General features: G+C 45.7%; 6 protein-coding genes across 7 annotated transcripts; 2 read left to right on the top strand and 4 right to left on the bottom strand.

The window, feature by feature from the left end:
- Positions 1-20: 20 nt before the first annotated feature.
- On the bottom strand, positions 21-4,078 carry LOC128254150 (uncharacterized). Its single transcript, XM_052983008.1, is given in 5 exon segments — positions 21-714; positions 716-918; positions 1,530-2,146; positions 3,303-3,787; positions 3,844-4,078. Coding segments are annotated over 4 exon segments (1,638 nt in total). The 5' UTR covers positions 3,728-3,787; positions 3,844-4,078; the 3' UTR covers positions 21-321.
- Positions 4,079-5,868: 1,790 nt separating this feature from the next.
- On the bottom strand, positions 5,869-6,616 carry LOC128253886 (C-type lectin 37Db-like). The gene has a single exon (XM_052982590.1). The coding sequence runs from the start codon at positions 6,549-6,551 to the stop codon at positions 5,892-5,894; it is 660 nt and encodes a 219-aa protein (XP_052838550.1). The 5' UTR covers positions 6,552-6,616; the 3' UTR covers positions 5,869-5,891.
- Positions 6,617-7,126: 510 nt separating this feature from the next.
- On the top strand, positions 7,127-7,984 carry LOC128253807 (translocon-associated protein subunit delta). Its single transcript, XM_052982488.1, has 2 exons — positions 7,127-7,493; positions 7,555-7,984. The coding sequence occupies exons 1-2, from the start codon at positions 7,254-7,256 to the stop codon at positions 7,813-7,815; spliced, it is 501 nt and encodes a 166-aa protein (XP_052838448.1). The 5' UTR covers positions 7,127-7,253; the 3' UTR covers positions 7,816-7,984.
- Positions 7,985-8,027: 43 nt separating this feature from the next.
- Positions 8,028-12,857, bottom strand: LOC128253803 (uncharacterized). The gene is given in 5 exon segments (XM_052982482.1): positions 8,028-9,386; positions 9,388-9,468; positions 9,470-9,551; positions 9,609-9,759; positions 11,543-12,857. Coding segments are annotated over 5 exon segments (1,839 nt in total). The 5' UTR covers positions 11,730-12,857; the 3' UTR covers positions 8,028-8,048.
- LOC128253805 (uncharacterized) lies at positions 10,283-16,109 on the top strand. Its single transcript, XM_052982486.1, has 4 exons — positions 10,283-10,429; positions 14,714-14,913; positions 15,000-15,649; positions 15,718-16,109. The coding sequence occupies exons 2-4, from the start codon at positions 14,754-14,756 to the stop codon at positions 15,943-15,945; spliced, it is 1,038 nt and encodes a 345-aa protein (XP_052838446.1). The 5' UTR covers positions 10,283-10,429; positions 14,714-14,753; the 3' UTR covers positions 15,946-16,109.
- Positions 16,110-16,253: 144 nt separating this feature from the next.
- Positions 16,254-17,697, bottom strand: LOC128253804 (putative gustatory receptor 47b). 2 transcript variants are annotated; one of them, XM_052982484.1, is made up of 3 exons: positions 16,753-17,697; positions 16,531-16,692; positions 16,254-16,467 (listed from the first exon to the last, which is right to left on the bottom strand). In XM_052982484.1, the coding sequence occupies exons 1-3, from the start codon at positions 17,695-17,697 to the stop codon at positions 16,327-16,329; spliced, it is 1,248 nt and encodes a 415-aa protein (XP_052838444.1). In that variant the 3' UTR covers positions 16,254-16,326. The 2 variants fall into 2 exon arrangements, with proteins under 2 accessions (XP_052838444.1, XP_052838443.1); XM_052982483.1 differs by having other exon boundaries at positions 16,254-16,692.
- Between the last annotated feature and the right edge of the window lie 11 nt (positions 17,698-17,708).

The raw sequence follows: 17,708 nt of genomic DNA, 5'->3' as shown, positions 1-17,708 counted from the left end.
AAACGAATGTTGTTTTGGTGTCTTTCTAGTTCTCTTTATTGTTAGGGATCTACAATCTGATGCTGTTGCGATTATTGGCCAGGCTCAGCGTCCACTTAAGCTTGAGTCCCGCCATAAAGTACATACGGATTCTTATGGGGGATTCTACGGTTTTTGGGGGTACCATCTAGAACTACGGGTGGACGCCGCGGTATGGTGTCTCAGCGGGGTGCAACTGCAGTTTAACGAGTGCTCGACTACTGCTACATCCTCTAGGGGCAAATGCAATTTAATGGTCGGGTTCCATAGCGCTGGAACTGGATTTCTATTCTCGACTTCGTCCTATTTGCTCTGAAGCAGCGCTTCCGAGAGTCGTTCAATGGCCGTGACCGGTGGCTTACGGCCCTCCTTTTCGCCGGACTCCAGAATGGCGGCGGCAGCTGCTGCCTCGGCGGCCTCCGCCTCCTCAAGGACGCGGGCCTCCTCCTGTTCCCTTTGCTTCTGGAAGTGCCTGAACTCCGTGGGCGTGAGCATGCCCCTCAGCACGGTTTCATAGCTCACACTGACGCCCTTGGCCCCCATCTTCTGATGCAACTTCCAGCACTCGCGCTCCTTCAAGCTGCGCACATATGCCGGATAGTTGTGATCCGGCTGCTGTTGTATCTGATCCTCACAGTTGGCCGCATTGTTGTTGTTCTCCTTCTTGGCCTCATCCGGCGACAGGGTAGCAAGCGGGCATCTCAGCACCCCCATCCCTTTTCGGAGGCTGCTCCATTTTGGCCTGGACTTCGGTCAGGAAAATGGAGACGGGCGGCGCTGTCGGCGGTCGATTGGCGCGGATACGGGCGGCCAGAGGTGCTATCGAGCCACGGCGTATCATGTGCGAGTACTCCTTGGAGGCCAGTTGGAAGGTGGGCGGATAGCTGTCTTGAAACGAGACTGCCAGAAAGCTTTAGTTCGGTTTCGATGGGTTTCAAAGTGCATTATAGTTTAGAAAGGTTCATAACACCTAGCTCTCTAGCAAAAACTGGTAGTGCAATAAATAATCTAAAAAAAAGTTCAACGTGTTTTCTTTTCTCTCAAATAAAAAATAATAACTTACGTTACGTAATTTATTTTAATATTTATTTATATATTAGTATCTCGCAAACAAATAAACAGTGAAAAATATTAGGTAAAGCACACTTTGAGATTATAGAAAATGTAAGCCATGCTTTCTAAAGCTTAGAAATAATCTTTAGAGGGTTAAATCCCCTTTGTAGTGTGTCCAAAAACAAATGACAAATATTATGGGATTAGCCACAGAAATCACTAGGGTTTTGAAATCACTTTAAAAGGGGGTAGCTCTTAAAAGCTTAACGTCGTCTTTCGAAATAAATCCTAAGGACCTCTAGACTTAACACAAAAAGTGTAGCATACTTTTATACAGCTTTATAAATAGTTTTTATATATCTTTCCCTTATATATCTCTCTTCGGGCAACTAAAATACCAGTTTCAAAAAGATAATTGCAAAATGGTGTATATCCCGACGCAGAATCTAGAGACTTACCCGATTTGCCCGTCTTCCTCAGCAGCGGCGCCCTTCGCTGCGCGGCTCCCGAAGGCGTCTTATCGGGACCGTTAGAGGGTGGCGACGATACCGCCGTGGAACTGTTGTCCTCCCGCTCGGAGTCGCTGCCCTCGGAACTCAGCAGGGAGACCAGGGTAATGACATCGGGGGCGACCACGCTGCGTGCCCGGTTCAGCGATTTTTTCGGCGCATTTCCATTGCCGGCGGAGGCAGAGGCAGTGGTATCCCCGATGACATCTAGGGGCACGGATACCCCGGACGAGGGTGTTCTGGTGAAGATCTTGCGGCGACGCAGCTTCTGCTGGCTGCGCTTACTGGCGGCAATGACGCCCTTGCTGCTCTCGTCCAATCCGCGGACCGGAGCGGACATAGCACGCACCAGGGGCGGACGCCTCTGGATGGTCAATGCCGGCGAGATGCTCAGCGGGATGTCCGGCGGAGTCTCCACCACCGGATGACTGCCCTCGATGTCGCTAGTGTGGTCCGCTTCCGCTTCCGGTTCCACGTCCTGTTCCTGTTCCCTCTCGTTGGTAGCCCTTATCGTCTGCGACAGGACTATATTCAAATTAATCCGATTCTTGTCCGCCTTGGCGCTGCTGCAAATGGATAACAAGAACTAATGCAACTCCACCGTTGTTGTTTGGGTAATTGAGAAAACGAAATGGAAATGAAAATGAAAATGAAAACGGGATATGGAAATGGAAAGTCTCGAGTGACCTACTCCCGCCACCCGGCTAAATTTAAATCAAATTATTTGGCATTAGTTGCGGGGCAATTTATGCTGTTCTCGATTCGGAATCATGCAAGGCACAGAAATAGAAATTAACTTGGGTGTTGGGTTTCGTCCACCGCCATACCAACCGTTTGAAAAAGGAAACCATGTCAATTACATTGGCAATTGGCGCCCGAAAAGCATTACCCGATGAAAGTGAGTCTACGAATCGGAGGGTCATTGAACCCCGCAGCAATCAGGCACTACTATTTGCGCCCAGGTTTCAGCTTTTCAGCTTTTCAGCCAGCATCTATCTTGTCAGCGATTCCAGGCAATGATCGACTTAAGTGTGCCGATGGGTGGTGGCTGTTGTTTTGGGAGGGAGTCCCACTCCTAGCTACTCCTTTTCGAGCATGTCTAGCGTGTGTTATGCACTGGAACATAAAACTTTGACGTTTGATTCGGGCGTGAAGCATGCAAATTGCACACAGAACTTGACGCGACGCCCATTTCGAAAGTGACACTTTCGGCATATTTATATAGATGATATCAGGACAGTCATTACGATTGGAGCCATCGAGCTTATTACGTATACGTATCCGGTGAGTGGAAGCCAAGGGGCTGCGTACCCAAGGGGCTGGTACCAAGGTCAAATAAAGGCACTCACTCAAGGGTTCCCATAGATGCGACAATCTACGAAATGTTGCTATTCAAATTCCATCTTGGCATTTTCGACGCTTCATAAAAAAAAGAACTTAAAAAAAAACCTGCAAAGCACATTGTTCTTGCTCTATGGTTCGTAAACTTCGTACTTTTTAGAACGATTGGGCATAATAACAATTATTAAAAACCCTTTTGTGAGGTTTTCTAAGACCTTTAAAAAAAAAAAAAATTATATTTTACAACAATCACAACATTATGAGTAAGCCACTGCGTTAATTCTAGAACACATTTTCTATTGCAATTTATTTTTATTCAGTTATTCAGTTATTTGTCTTCATCTCTTTCGAAAACGTTAGTTTCTAGTAAAGAATACATACGTTTTCGCTTCGGCCGGTTCAGTTTGTGTAGTCCTTTCCGGTTCCTGGTCCTTGAGCAATGACGAAGTGGAGGACCAGGCCACCAGGCTCTTATCCCTCAGCCTTAAGCCCTGCACCTGCGAGGCGGTGATGCGGGGGGCAATCCTGGGAGTGACCTCCTCCACGGCCAGCGATGTCTGCCTGCCCACGGGATACAGCTTCTGCCGGATATTCTCGATGGATCGGCCCACGGAGAGTCCGCGGGAGAGGTAGCCCCTCTGTTGGGCCGAGAATCTGGCCGTCGGCTCGATGAAGGAGTGCTGTTTCCGCACCGACAGGGGCAATTGGTAGCGGCCACCGGATAGTGATGAGGAGGATGGGTTCGCGGTGGACGATGGAGCGTTCGTCGTCTGGAGGCGACGACGGCTGGCCACAGACAGCGACATGGTGACAGCCAGAGTATCCTTGATAACCTTGATTAGCAACGGTGACAATGACTGTGGTTACTGGAATGGATGGAGTGGGTCTTCAGGAGGCCGGCGTTGCAAGGAGGGTGCCTTACGTTTCAATTGCCAATCAATGTGGCACATCGAATGCAAATCAATTACGAAGTCATTAAGCCCCGGAGGCAATAACTTTGTCAACAAAGCAGACGGACTGAAGTGGAAACCCCATGCGAGAGCCCAACGAACCGCCAACCGCCAACCGTCACGAAAGCGAAAGCCACTTTTTGGGAATACAAATCCGTAGGCTGGCCGAGATCGAGGTGGCTTCCACGTCCACTTGGCTCGAATGCCTTGCACCGACTGCGTTTTGTGAATGAAGAATTTCGGACTCCGAACCGGAATCGGGTTTTTTTTTGTTGTTTTTGGAAGGGAGGTTCGTTTATGTTGCCAACAAACAATCAACAAAATCGCAACGTTGGCAAGGAGCCGCCTGTTATGCTGGCTCTCTTTAGAGTTTAGTTGTTTGTTCCATTTCCTGCTCACACCCACACGTCAGACAACCATCCACCGATCTACACTGAAAAGGATGGGCATGGAATTAAATTTAATTATTACTGTGAGTTATTATTGTGAGTTAAATGATGTTCAATTTTATGATTTACTTATTAGAAGTAAGGCACATTCTCTGAAAACATTTAATTGGCTTATAATTCTCAACAGGTTCAAGCGACGAAATTATGTTCTTGAGAAAATGGTTAACTGATGATAGGTAAATTTAAAAACCAACTGATTAGCTATTTTTACAAACTACTCATTTTACTAAACTGTTTTAGATAGTTTTTATATGCCATATCTTTTGTCAGTGTTATCCACCTGCCAGCCCCGGATTTTCCCCACTTCCTCCGTGGACACGTGCAATTTCGGTGGGTCTGGCAAGTTTTCGACTGCGACTCAATGAACCCGCACGAACTTTTGTTTTCATTTGCGAACCGCCCCCCCGGCCACCCAATGCCTCGTAATCGAAAGGATTACAGCATTTTTGGCAATATGCAAATCCGGCCATGAATGAATGAATTTTGGCCAAATGAAGAGGTGGCGAGAGGAGAATTGCGTACAAGTCGCTCAATGTCGGCGAAATGTTAGATGCAAATTCAGTTGTCATAATAGGGGTATGAGTATCTCCGCTACGGATGGGATGGCAAGTGAAAAACTTTCACATTTGTGACAATTTCAAATTCATCAAAGACATGCAAAGTTCGCTGGAAAAGTTCCGTGCGCGGTGGCAATCAAAGAAAAGTAACGAACATAACAGAACAGAAGCCCGGAGAGCGAGGCAAACACAAACACAAAATGGCATAAAACCCAAAAAAAAAAAAAAAAAAAAAATTAAAAGGAAAAAAAAAAGAAAGCAAAACCAAATCAAGCCCACTTCAAGGTCACAGCCACATCAACCAAACATATGCCTGTTAGCCAAAGTATTTATACGAATGTATCCGAATTTCTGATTGCCAGCCAATAAAATGTACTTAAAACAAAGCTGAAAGGCCAATTCGGGGTGGATGGGCATTAATCATTTCCAGTCGGTAGTCAATATTTATGGCTTGACTTTGACGACGCGCTTTGTACCGATCGGACAGGACTCCGGCTTTGGCATTTCACTTTCTCCCTTTCGTTTGGCTTGTGCTTGTGCTAGTGCAATTCAAAATCAATTACAATCGAAATGCCGTAAATATTAGACGGAGTCGCAACCAAATACGGAGCGGTACCAATAGGGAAACATGTCAGACGAAAGCTTAGTTTAATTAGTAGAGGCGTCGGTGCCAAATCACAGTGACTGGAACGGCCTGGACTTAACTTTTCGGTGTACTGAGTCCAATTACATTAAATAAAACACACTCACTTATTTGAAATACAGAAAATGGAAACCAATGTTTTTGATATTTTTATTTGAATCATTTTGGGCCAAAATATACCTATTATACAAAACTGTCCAGCTCTGAAATTGAAATGTTTTAAAGAATATTTCATTTTTACAATAGCTGCAAGAGTATATACTTTCTATTGATTTTTGAAGCACCGATTGTCTTTAGTTTTCAGTAAACACAATGTTTTTTTTTTATTATTATTATTAATTATTTATAATTATTTTTGTATTTTATTTATATTACTCATCATCGCCTGCTTCACAAATGAATAAAGTTAACTGTTCACACGATCTATCATACATTAGGTTACTAAACAGAACACAGTGATCGGTGGCCTTATTACTGGGTTCTCCTGATGCCCACTTCAAAAAACTTGCTTTCTTTCCAGAGGTCGAGGACATGTACACATCTTTGTCGCCCAAACTATTGATATCCAGCCAGTACTCAGTTGAGGTGGTAAGTTGTGCCTCAATGGCGTTCAACTCCGTTTCATTACTGATACTCGCCAGGTGACCTCCCATCCGGCGACATAATTCTCCAGCAGCGAACCAATTAAGCCTGTTGTATTGCTCAATATAATAGAAGCCAGAACCAATATTCGCAAAGTTATTTGGGATGTTCTTCTTAGATGTGCCCTGCGATGAAGCCAGGCTGGTTAGGATCTGGTGTTGGGCAGCCAATTGTTTTTCAATATTTTCCAGCCTTAACTCTGAGGCTTGACGATTGGAATCGTTTAAGTTGGATCCCAACCCTTGGCGGTAGAACATATGGTTCAGTACCGCTCGGAAGCAAAATCCACCACACTGGTTTGGATCTTCCACTTGCCATTCAGCGCCACTATTAAGCGCCAAAAATCCATGTAGTACCGCGTAAAAAAAAACAATTTTTGGTTTAATCATTATGAAGGCGTAACGAGCAATAAAAGAAGCACCGATCGAGTGATTTAGCTGGATCGAAAAGACTGCCTTAAATACCCATATGAGAACTTTAGTATTTGTAGCTTCCACTTTGATAAGCAACGGTACTCGACCCCTAGATAGACTTACGTCCTCTGCTATTGGTGCGTATCATCATTTTTCTCATCAGTATAAATGTACATATGTTATATGTTATACATATGTTATATGTTATTTTATTTATATTAAAGCCATTTTTAAATGAGAGGTGACGGCAGCTGCCACTCATTACTCACCTGAGTTAACCGATTTTTAAAATATTTATCAAAAACTAGAGAACTAAGCATGAATATTATATCAAAAGACATACATTTATATTGAATGTATACATAGCACTGGCTTACGAATTTAAATCGACAAAGCAAATCGACTTTGTATAATTGGATTTTAAAGATCCTTAACATAAAGGACAAGGGATGAAGAATTCATTTAGCTATTTTATAGCTATCTTTGAACTGATAGTGGCCATCCCTGGTATTGGCCAGTGTTACCATCCTCCACGATGGACTTCGGTAATTTTCTCGGCTGTCAAGTGACGTATGGTGCTGTCGTGGCGTTAGTTTCAGAGAGAAAGAAAGTCCCGAGTTGGATAGCCGCTAATTCTATTGATTCCTCAATAAAAACCACCACAAAAACCCGACCAAGATGTCCCGTCAACTGTTTGCCATCTGCCTGATCGCCGCCGTTTGTGCGTCCGGAGTCTATGGCAGCTGCAAGGCCACCGTGAGCTCCTTCAGCACCCAAGATGCCACGATTCTGACCCAACTGGCCCATGTGGGCGAGTTCACGCTGCAGTGCAGCGGATCAGCCCCCTCCAGCCTTTTCGCCGAGTTCCCCTGCGGCAAGGTGGTCCCAGTGGCCAAAGTCGGTGACGACAAGTACCAGGTGAGCACATAATCCCCTCCAGACTTTGACCCGACTCTAACGCACGAACACCCCATCATAGGTGAGCTGGGTGGAGGACATCAAGCAGGGCAGCAGCGGCAATGTCCAGGTGCGTCTCTTCGACGAGGATGGCTATGCCAATGTGCGCAAGGCACAGCGTGATGGCGACAAGGTTTCCTCGGTGAAATCCCTGCTGGACATCTCCGTGCCCACCAAGGGCGCCTACAAGGGACCCTGGATCAAGGCCGAGCTGCTGGCCGCCTTCCTGGTCGGCGGATTCGCCTACTTTGCATTCACCACCAAGGGCAAGGTGCAGTCCTAAGAACGCGGATGCCTTCGTCATCGATTCCTTGAATGAAATTCATTCGCACTAAAATCATTTAGCATCAAATTGGCCAGGTCCCCCAGAGATTTTTCCACATTTTGTACACCTAAGTATCGGAACACCTGCGCCGCCCCAACATAAATAAACGGATCGAAAAAAAGAACAACCGTAGGAATCTATTTGAGATTAATTTAAGTTTAATTTAAGAGATAACTTGTACGAATACACGCTTAAATCTGCCCGGCGGAGGAGCAGGGCACCCCGTTCATGGTCGCCTCCTCGTCCGAGGAGATGTCGATCATGCTCTCCACGCGCGACGGCGACATCACATACACAAAGTGCTCCGTGGAGCCCTCGGGTCCGACTGGAGGCGGGAGTATGACCACGGAGCCATCCTGAGGCGGAGGTGGCGGAGTATCTATGCTACAGTACTTGAGATTCCCGGCTCCTCCACCACCGCCCGAATCATCCGGCGGCGGCGCTCCACCATTGCAGTCAAAATTCTCCAGCTCCAGCTCCAAATCACTGACAATCCTCATGCAACGCATCTTGGCCAGCGACTGGAACTTCATGGGCATGGCCCGCACCTGGCGGGCAAGGCTCAGGAAGAACAGCGTATTGGCGTCCAGTTCCCGGTTGGCCTGCAGCACGGCGGACACATCCCAATCGCTGGGGAAGCGCGGATCGCAAATCTTTCGCGTTTTAGCCGGCGACTGCGGCTGTTGCTGCTGCTGCTGCTGTTGGATTTGAGGCATCTGTATCGTTTGCTGGGGCTGCATTTGCCCCGAGTTGTTTCCGCCGGAGCAGCTGAGATTGATGGCCGTGGTCTGGGGCGAAGGTTGCACCCTTCTCACCTTGGAGGCTGGTGGTGCTGGCGGTGGAGGTGGCGGCGTGGGATTGCCCAGGGGCAGATTGACACCCGAACAGCTACCATTGAGGCGATTGGCATTCTGCACTTGATTGGCCAGGTTCTGGAACAGTCCGAGTGGTGCTCCTGCTGCCGCAGCGGCTGTCAGCTCCTTCTTAAAGTTATCCGCCGCCGCAAAGAGATGCGGTTCGATGATTAGACAGCCAACATTGTTGTTCGGTCCACTGCCGGAGCTGCAGCCCGGCGGAGTGATCGTGGGTGGCAGCGGCAGTCCAGCGGCCACTGCCGCGGCCTTGAGCGTGGCCAGCGGAAACATCTGCTGGGCCAATCCGCCCACGCCCAGGCCCATGGGCAGATGATTGGCCAGCGAGGCCAGGGCATTTGCATTGGCCTTGCTCACAGCGGCGGCCGCTGAGGATGCGGGAGAGATGGGCAGGGGCAGGACTACGGCGGAATTGCAGCCACTGGTGGCCGGCGGAGTCATCGAGCTGAGCGGAGCCACTGCAGCGCAGTTGAGGCTTCCGGTGGCACTGCCATTGCTATTGCTATTGTGGATCTGAGGTCCTAAGGAGCCGGAAGTGGCTCCAGCGCCGCCCAAATTGCTGCCGGGGGAGATCATGTTAGGGGGCGTCGCCACGCCCAAACTGGAGGTCAGGGCGGGCGCCGAAGTACTGCTCAGAGCGGTCGTATAAGTATTAACCTGTGTGCGTTCCTATGGACGAGCAACCCGCTGAGGCCGTGGCAATGGTGATCTTCAGTTCATCCTCGCCTCCATTGCTGGCCTGCCTTGGCCAAAACTTGGTAGCCAAAATCACACTCCGTGTCGTCCTCGTCGTTGGATTTGCCATTGCCATTGGCGGAGTTTCTGGAAGGAAGTCAAAGATCAGTTGGTTTCGATTGTCATAATAAGGAGAGTACTCACCTGCCCGGTCCCTGGAAAGGCTTTAGGAAGTCCATGTGATCCGCATGGGCCCAGTACTGGTACTTCTTGGAGGTCTTTGTGCCCACGCGAAACGAACGCAGATACTTTGTATAGCTGTCCCTTAAATTTTTCCATTTCCGCTTGGAGGCCTCTGTAAAAAGCATACAAAATGGGAAGTTTAGATAGATACTTGAACTTATGATTTACCAAAAACTAAATAAACGTTGAATACACCTCAAAGGATATTATTAAAAAAAAATGTAATATTAAAATGACATATTTTATATGTAATTTTTAAATAGTATTACACACCTTTGTATTTTTTTTAAAACTTGTCTTTGAATTTGTTGTTTAAGTACTAAGGATATTAATATAACAATTATTCCATACTATTAAATATATAATTTAACTTTAATTATTCATTCAATTTTTTTAGTGACAAATATTGAATTTCATTTACTTCAGTTTAATATTTTTGACTTTCTTAAATGCAGTGATCAAGGTAAATGTTTGTTATAAATATTCAGTTTTACTTTAAAACTTGATAACTAAAAAATTAATAACCAAATTTAAAATTTTCAATGAGTGTGACCGCCCTTAAAAAACAGGAAAATACTTTTTAAGGGAATGCAACCGTCAAATAATACCACATTAACCCACAACAAGCCCTGGCATTTAATTCATTTCGTTTTCGGAAATCGAGCAAGCTTGTAGAAACGCATTTAAAAGATCTTTAACTGTGTGTGGCTTAATTGCAAAAAAATAATCGTGCTGGTGATTAAAAAAGAACAACGAGTAAACAGAAAAACATTTACTTGCAGGTTAGTTATTTTTAATAAATATATTTTTAATAAATATAATTATTGTGATTCCCCGAATTGCAAGAAGATGATAAGCGTCAGCGACGTAATTGGCTGCAATGAAAGCGTTTGTGCATATACATACATACATATGTATTTTTGAGTGGTAAATAATGCGTATTACGTTTTTGGTTAAAAAGTTGCAAGTAAATTTTTAGGAAAATGATTGAAAGGGAATTGCAACCTAAGCATAAAATTAATGCCGGCGATGAAACAATAACAAATAAGTCATGTTTATGCGAGAGAGCAAGAATTGTAGAGGCAGAGCTATGGGGAATACAGGGTGTTGCAAGTTTAAAGTCTTATCGTATACAAAAATTAGTAAAATGCATTTTTAGCCTTAAGACATAGTTTAAATATTTGTAATTTAATAAATTAACTCAAATACTGGGGATAGCATAGCATAGTAAAACAAAAAAAAAAACAAATTAAAATAATAATTTTATAAATGAACAGTTATAATGTTAGTCCAAAAATTTAGTTCTCATTTAAAATTTTTAAACCCGACAGCACAGGTGGTTGCGTGCTTGAACTAAAATTCGCACCTGGCAATACCGGACGCAATGTTTTTGTTTTGAAAAGCTCTCGCCTGCCCACTCCCACTGCCGCCCAGCCCGCTTACACCTCCTCCCAGTCTCTTTGGGTCTCTCTCAGCATCAGAGAGCGCGCAGTATTCGCTCTTTGACTGTTTTTGTTTGTTTTTTCTGCGTGCCAGTGTGTTTTCCTTTTCATTTTTTTTGTTTCTGCTTCTCGCTGCAATTTGCCGACCGCACTTCAACACACACACACATGGACTTTTTCTATATACATATATGTATCATGAGCGTACGAAAAATATCAGGCCGGGCGGTTTGAGTTTGGCCGCTTTCAGGTACATATATATTTAGGTGTATACATATACATATGTATATACATAGTATAGCAGTATGCGTGGGTTCTACGTAATTCAATTTCCTACGCTTCCTTTTTAGAGGGGGGTGGTGGGGTGGTGTTATCGTAGAGGGGGTGGTATCCTAGGGGGTTCTACTATAATGGGGGGTGGGGGGCCTTATAATAGGCAATAATATCACCTACCCACTGAAAGTCCTATCTCATCAGCGATTTGCGTCCACACCTTCAGCTTGACTTCGACGTTCTTGTAATCCGGATTGTGATTGTTATACACCACATCGTACTTCTTGACGATCTCGATGAAATCGGAGGTATTATCTGACGTAGTCGAGGACTCGCTGATTGCGCGCGCCACTTTCACATCCTTCATGCTAACGGGGCTTTTACTAACGGTTCCTTATTTTTTGGGAGCCTTTTGCTAACAGTACACGGCGAGAGTAAGAGAGCAAGAGCGGCCGAGAGAGAGAGCGAGCGAAAAACTGGCAAACCGTCCGACTACCGTTCTGTGTGCGACCGCTCCGGCAAACGTTGGACACTTGAATGAAACGACGACGACGACGACGACGCCGCCGCCGACAACGAGCTGCATGCACACACAAGTACGCTCCCCACTCCACCGCTCCCCCTGCGCCGCCCCTGCCCTGCCCCGCCCCTCGCCACACCCCGCACCGCCCCAACCTCCCGCCGCGCGCGCACACTCACACAAACACACCCGAGCCAACAACAACAACAACGAAAGCGGGGCCCCAACAACAAGCGTACGTCGTTGGAGGACGTGTAAAGAAGAAGAAGAACAAGAACGGCGAGCTCTATCATGATGAAAAGGAGAGGGGGGAGGGCGGGGGCCGCTCCAGCGCTAACCGCCCACCAGGCAAAAACAACAACAAGAATAAACCCAACCAGAGGGCTAGTTGCACCAGTGTTTTGTATGTATGTAATTCACATATATGTGGTGTGTGGGTTGGATTCAAAAACCAAGCGCGACAAAATTGCGATGCTGCCCGCACTTTGTGGCAGGCGAAAATCTGCTGTAAAAGCAGCTTAAATGCATTTTAAAATGCAGAAGTAGACGAAACTGTTGATTATCACGTGCCATCCAAGCCAAGTTCAAGGTCATAAGCAAGGAAGTATCTAAAGGATATCGATAGAAAGGCGAAAGGTATGGGTGGGCTTAAAGAGAAGAAGAGAGTGATCTTCGTTAATCCTTATCAATTTGACTCAAGAGAGCTTTTGTTTTGGTACCGCTGGGACAGCAACTTCTATGATAAATTGAGGGACTAGAAAAAGGGGAATGTGTTTTTAAGAGAGGGCTGGGAAGGAGAGCCGGTTGAGGAAGATAGAAGAGTGGGCGAGTTGCCCATGGGCGTAACTGGAGTAAAACAAAGGGGTTTCTATAATGATGTTTTCTCAATGAATGTGGTTTGTTGTTAGATTTTGTTGGCGGGGGATTGCCTTAAGTGTTTGGTTTCAATAATAAAATACATATGTCTTTGTAAGGATGCTACATACGTTTATAATTTTTTTTTTTAATTTCGTAGTTACTTACATCTGTTTTGTGTTGTAATCTTTCAATAAAGCGATAAGTTACATATTGTTCAATATAATTACTTCTTTTTCAAAACCTACATGGGGATACTATCTTTAGTTGCTCACCCTCTTTTTGGATCCGCTTCTGACCCAACCAAGTGGCTCCATCGATCCGTCTCTTTCCCCCTCTTGCTCACCATCGTCTTCCTCTTCTTCGTTTGCTGGTGCTGCTGCGACTCTGGTTTTGTTGTTGCGAACCTACGACCAGTTAACTTACCTACCGCTTTGGCTCCTTCCAAACTAACACACATACATATAGACTCTGGCGAATATTTAGCCAGGCGCCTGTACATCGCTATGTGTGTGAGTGTTTGTGCGCTTTGGCTGCGTGTGTACGTTTGTATCTCTTCAGCTTGTGCGGGTTTTTTGTTGCTTTTATTATAAGTATTTTTTCGCTTTTCTCTCGTCTCGCCTCGTCTCTTTCCCTCTCTCTGCCTGGCCCCCCATCCTCTTAGCCCGCCCCCACTCGCAGTTCGCAACAGCGACGTCTCTGTGCCCTCTTTCCCTCCCTTTCACTCTTTTGGCACAAAGTCCTGGCGGCCGGCTCTCCCCTCCCCCTTTCCCTCTCCTTCGCACCCACAGCTCCCGGTTTGCCAGTTCCAAACATCATCATCATCATTTGCCAGCGAGCGACATCATCATCATTATATCAACAGCCAGCCCCCAAACAGCAGTAGCAACAACAACAACAAAAGCAGCAGCAAGCAGCAGCAGCAGCCATTCGTGGAAGGGAGAGGGGAGTGGGGACGGGGGGAGGAGTAGGTTGAAGGGGGACTAGTGGGTCGCTGGGCGTTTTGGCGTTCGACGTCGAAGGCCTGCCTGCTTGTATGTATGGGTGTGTGTGGGCCGTTCGTTGCCTGTATGTATGTTTTGTAGCAGTGCCGCAAAAAGAGAGTGGGGCAGGGAAAGGGGGGTGGTGGGGTGTTGCCTGGAAGGGGGCGGGCTGTGGTCTATGTCAGGCAAGCTGGAACGGAGCGGTGGGAAGGGGAAGGGGATGGGGGGTGAGGAGAGCGGGGGAGAGCGGCCTACCGCCGCTGGTGGAGCTGTGTTGTTGTAGCTGCTGTGCTGTACAATATGCTTGTTGTTGTTGTAGCTGGCGTTGTTGTTGCCTTTCGCAAATCGATAAACGATGTCCGGACTACGGAGTAGGCGAACGCTTTGCGTGTGCACATACATGAACGGGACGCCTATATATGTATACAAAAACCATATATTATATATGTTCAAAATCATTGGTGTGCGTGTACATAATGTAGCGATTTTTATATGATACACCGCCTAACGGAGTTTTGATGCAATCTGCAGCAAACAGTACATATGTATTTACTTACGTGTGCACCCACCTTTTGACCCCCCGGCAACTATTTTGTATTTTGTGTTGACCCAACCATTTGGCATATTTTTCATATTGATTAACTCTAAAATTTAAGTTTCCCAAAGGCATCATTTTAACTTGAAGCTTAAAGATATTCCATCCATCATGTAATTTTCCTTAAGTAACTTCATTAGCTGATAAATGTTCCTAACTACAGAAAAATATCGTAGTCCTTATAAGTAACTAGGTAAAAAGACAGAACAGACAGCAGATTTTTTGAAGTTTCTAAAACTTTCCTCAAGTTTAATATATCTGTTTGAAGGTGTCATGTTACTAAGGTTTCTAAGGTTCAACATAAATCATCAAAACAAAATCCAAAAAACTGTGTTATTGAATTTTTTTCTTTTTTCGAGTTTATTCACTTAATGTAATTTTCTGTTTTGATTACAAAGGATATTCTAACCAACCGAACTTGAAACAAAAAATCCAAATATGAGTTCCACTTTTGAACAACATTTAATGGAGATTGCCAAAAAACTTATGGCCCCTTCAGATAAATCTGATTTCGCCATCGTCCGGGATTTTATAATGGATATAATAAGGGATAATCAAGTGTTGACTTCCACATGCAGAGTTGAAATGTTAGACTTTGGTAAGTTATGGATACATTTTAATTTTTAATTTAATTTTAAACTATAATATGATATTGCTAAACTTCATTTATTCTGCGCGTTGTAGGCAGCCGTGCTTTGGGAATACATAAAAACGATAGCGATTACGACGTAATGGTTGTGCTTGAATTTCCCTATTTCGAAGATATATTAGTGCGTCCGGATCGACATCGTCCAGGAATGGTGCACTTGGACTTCAAGGATTTGCCCTCAAACTATTTCACGCAGGACACGCTGCTGGATAACCGCTGGTATCTCAAGCGCGATGAGTTGCAAACGTGGATGCAGTGCATCCTGACAAATGTCATCGGTCGCAGGGTGAGGGGCGCACGCTGGGATTATTACGAACTACGCTACCACCGCAAACCCACTTGCCACACCATCACCGCTGAGTCGAACAATCGTGTGTTCTCCATCGACTTTGTGCCGGCCATTAAAATTTACTTTGATGATTCTGACTGGCTGGCAATTCCCAAGTGGGCGCCAGGTCCAAAACGATCCAACGGTTGCACATTTATGGTGAGCGACATTGAAGAAGAGATATATTGGTTCAAACAGGGTGGTACGGTTATCCAAGACGCCGTAGCGTTGCTGAAGGCACTGTGCGAGGCCAAGGACCTCCCCAAGATTCGCAACTATCATTTGGTTTCCACAGCCATTCGTATAATCAAGAGTGATGATTTCGATGGTTCTTCCTTGGAATGGACCCTTCTGGGTGTATGTATTCAAAGCAAAAAAAAAAAAAATTAAGTACGTACAGTAAGTCACCACTTTTGTTTCTCCAGCTTCTCTACGATCTAATAGAAGCCCTGGAGGATAATGACCTCCCGTACTTCTGTTACGATGAGCTCAATCTGCTGTCAAACTTTAAACCAAACCAGGTCATTAAATACGTCAATGTCTTGAACAGCGTGTACAAGACCCTTAAAAGTTATCCGCACCAGGACAACCTTTCCTATGAGCGATGCAGCTGGCACTTTTTGGGAGATGATGATGATGATTACGCTGACTAGGGCTTGTCAGGCCATTAATTTCATTTTTTTAACACATTTAACAAGTTTCAATCTTTTTTACTTTCGTCGCTTTAATGTGACATGTGCCTTGTGAAATAATAAACAATTTGGTTTAAACTTGGGAAACAATAATAATAATGGCATCAGATAAATATAAAAGACCCTATGTATGCGAATATTATATTAATTTTTATCAATTTTTTAAGTTTTTAGTTATTAGAAAAACTAATTTTCATTAAATGTAAGCATTAAAATGTTTTTGAGCAGGCTAAATTACTAAACAGTTAATAAGCTTTTGTTACAATCCTTAAATATTATGTGAATGGACAATAAAGGCTTTCTTGTTAATCGATGTGTTTACTATATACTGTAGTAGTTCGTTTAATCCATGTGCGTAATGGGGCCCATGGGTCCAAAAACGTCAACATCCCTGCCCGATAACAGTTGGCGCTCTTTGATCTGCTGCTGCTGGAACAGAAGCTGGACCAGGATGATCACATAGTTGGCCATGCCGTTGTAGATCTGCCAGGATAGGTGATGGGTAAGGATAAGAGTGGTTTGGCCTCGAGTCAGTTGATCACCTACCACGTAAATGGTGGAAACATTGAGTATTGTTGTGCTGCCCACCAGAGCCGCCTGCCGATTGTGCATGCGCCAGTGCTGGAAGTCCTCCGTCTGCCGGCGAGCCACATCCTGGTCCGGAAAGTATCTCGAGTAGTTGCTCAGCAAGTGCATGCAGTTGCGCTTCTGGAGAACAAACAATGCACCCTCTTAAACAATGAAGAGAACTTGCCAAGCTATCCCCACCTCTCGCTGCAGCAAATACCCATAGGTGCTGGTGATTACCACCTTGTAGGTGTGTATAACCACGTGAAGCAGCATGAACAAGTACTCCAGGTCCCAGGACTCTCTATCCAGCAGTTTCTGGCAAATGACGTACACCAAGCAGGTCATGACGGTAAAGTCGTAGAAGAGGCCAGCGGCGGCTGCAAACCCAAACACTCCATTCAGTTCGGCCAGAAGAAAAGAGCAACGCTTGGACAGGTCGAACAGGTGCACAATCCGCTCGTGAACCTCTTGTCCGCTCAGTTCACCTTGATAAAATTGCCGGAGCAGCTGCTGAACCAATCGCAGGCGCACCCGCAGAAAGTCCATGATGCCGATGTGCACAAATCCCAACAATCCTACGGAGGTCATCAGCAGAGTGTAGGTAAAGGCCATCAGCAATGTGGATGGAATGCCGCAGGTGCAACGCGTCGTTTTGAAGACCAGCGAGATGGAAAAGGAGAAGAAACAAAAGCCGACGATCACAGTGCCATACCAATATTTCATTCGAGAGCGTTGGTAGTTCCACTTAACCTGAGGAAACACCTCCACGACAGACCGATCGAACTGCTGCATGCTGGCCAGGAGTCGCAGGTGCCTGCTCCGCTGACTGTCCAGCGACAGGCAGAACTCCAAGTAGGTGATCGAGCAGCTGAGGCACTCCCAGGTGAAGATCGCCTTAACCAGCGGGCTGAGGTGCTCAAACATGGCCGCTGCCATCTCCGGATCCTTTAGCTTCGCCATTAGGCTGCCCAGGAAGCAGATGAGCAGTAAAAAGCGCGCCAATAATGCATAGCCCACTGTCCACCTGGTTGAAACTGCTCCTCCTTGACCCGTACTCCTCACCCGGATCGTGATCAATCCCCAGTAGAACAGCAGGCTGTACAAATTCCCGTAGCAGTAAACAAAGCCATCGTCTAGCCGCATTGTCTTAGGAA

This window comes from Drosophila gunungcola (genome assembly GCF_025200985.1).
Source record: "Drosophila gunungcola strain Sukarami chromosome 2R unlocalized genomic scaffold, Dgunungcola_SK_2 000004F, whole genome shotgun sequence".
Taxonomy (NCBI): domain Eukaryota; kingdom Metazoa; phylum Arthropoda; class Insecta; order Diptera; family Drosophilidae; genus Drosophila; species Drosophila gunungcola.
This window is presented reverse-complemented; position numbering and strand designations above follow the sequence as displayed.

Excerpts from the sequence above, each read along its gene's own strand:
- LOC128253804 (XM_052982483.1), bottom strand. The coding sequence starts at position 17,697 with ATGCGGCTAGACGATGGCTTTGTTTACTGCTACGGGAATTTGTACAGC. Across the intron at positions 16,693-16,752 it reads GGTATTTGCTGCAGCGAGAG|AAGCGCAACTGCATGCACTT; the intron begins GTGGGGATAGCT and ends TTTGTTCTCCAG.
- LOC128253886 (XM_052982590.1), bottom strand. The coding sequence starts at position 6,551 with ATGATTAAACCAAAAATTGTTTTTTTTTACGCGGTACTACATGGATTT.
- LOC128253805 (XM_052982486.1), top strand. The coding sequence starts at position 14,754 with ATGAGTTCCACTTTTGAACAACATTTAATGGAGATTGCCAAAAAACTT. Across the intron at positions 14,914-14,999 it reads AGTTGAAATGTTAGACTTTG|GCAGCCGTGCTTTGGGAATA; the intron begins GTAAGTTATGGA and ends TGCGCGTTGTAG. Across the intron at positions 15,650-15,717 it reads TGGAATGGACCCTTCTGGGT|CTTCTCTACGATCTAATAGA; the intron begins GTATGTATTCAA and ends TTGTTTCTCCAG.
- LOC128253807 (XM_052982488.1), top strand. The coding sequence starts at position 7,254 with ATGTCCCGTCAACTGTTTGCCATCTGCCTGATCGCCGCCGTTTGTGCG. Across the intron at positions 7,494-7,554 it reads TCGGTGACGACAAGTACCAG|GTGAGCTGGGTGGAGGACAT; the intron begins GTGAGCACATAA and ends ACCCCATCATAG.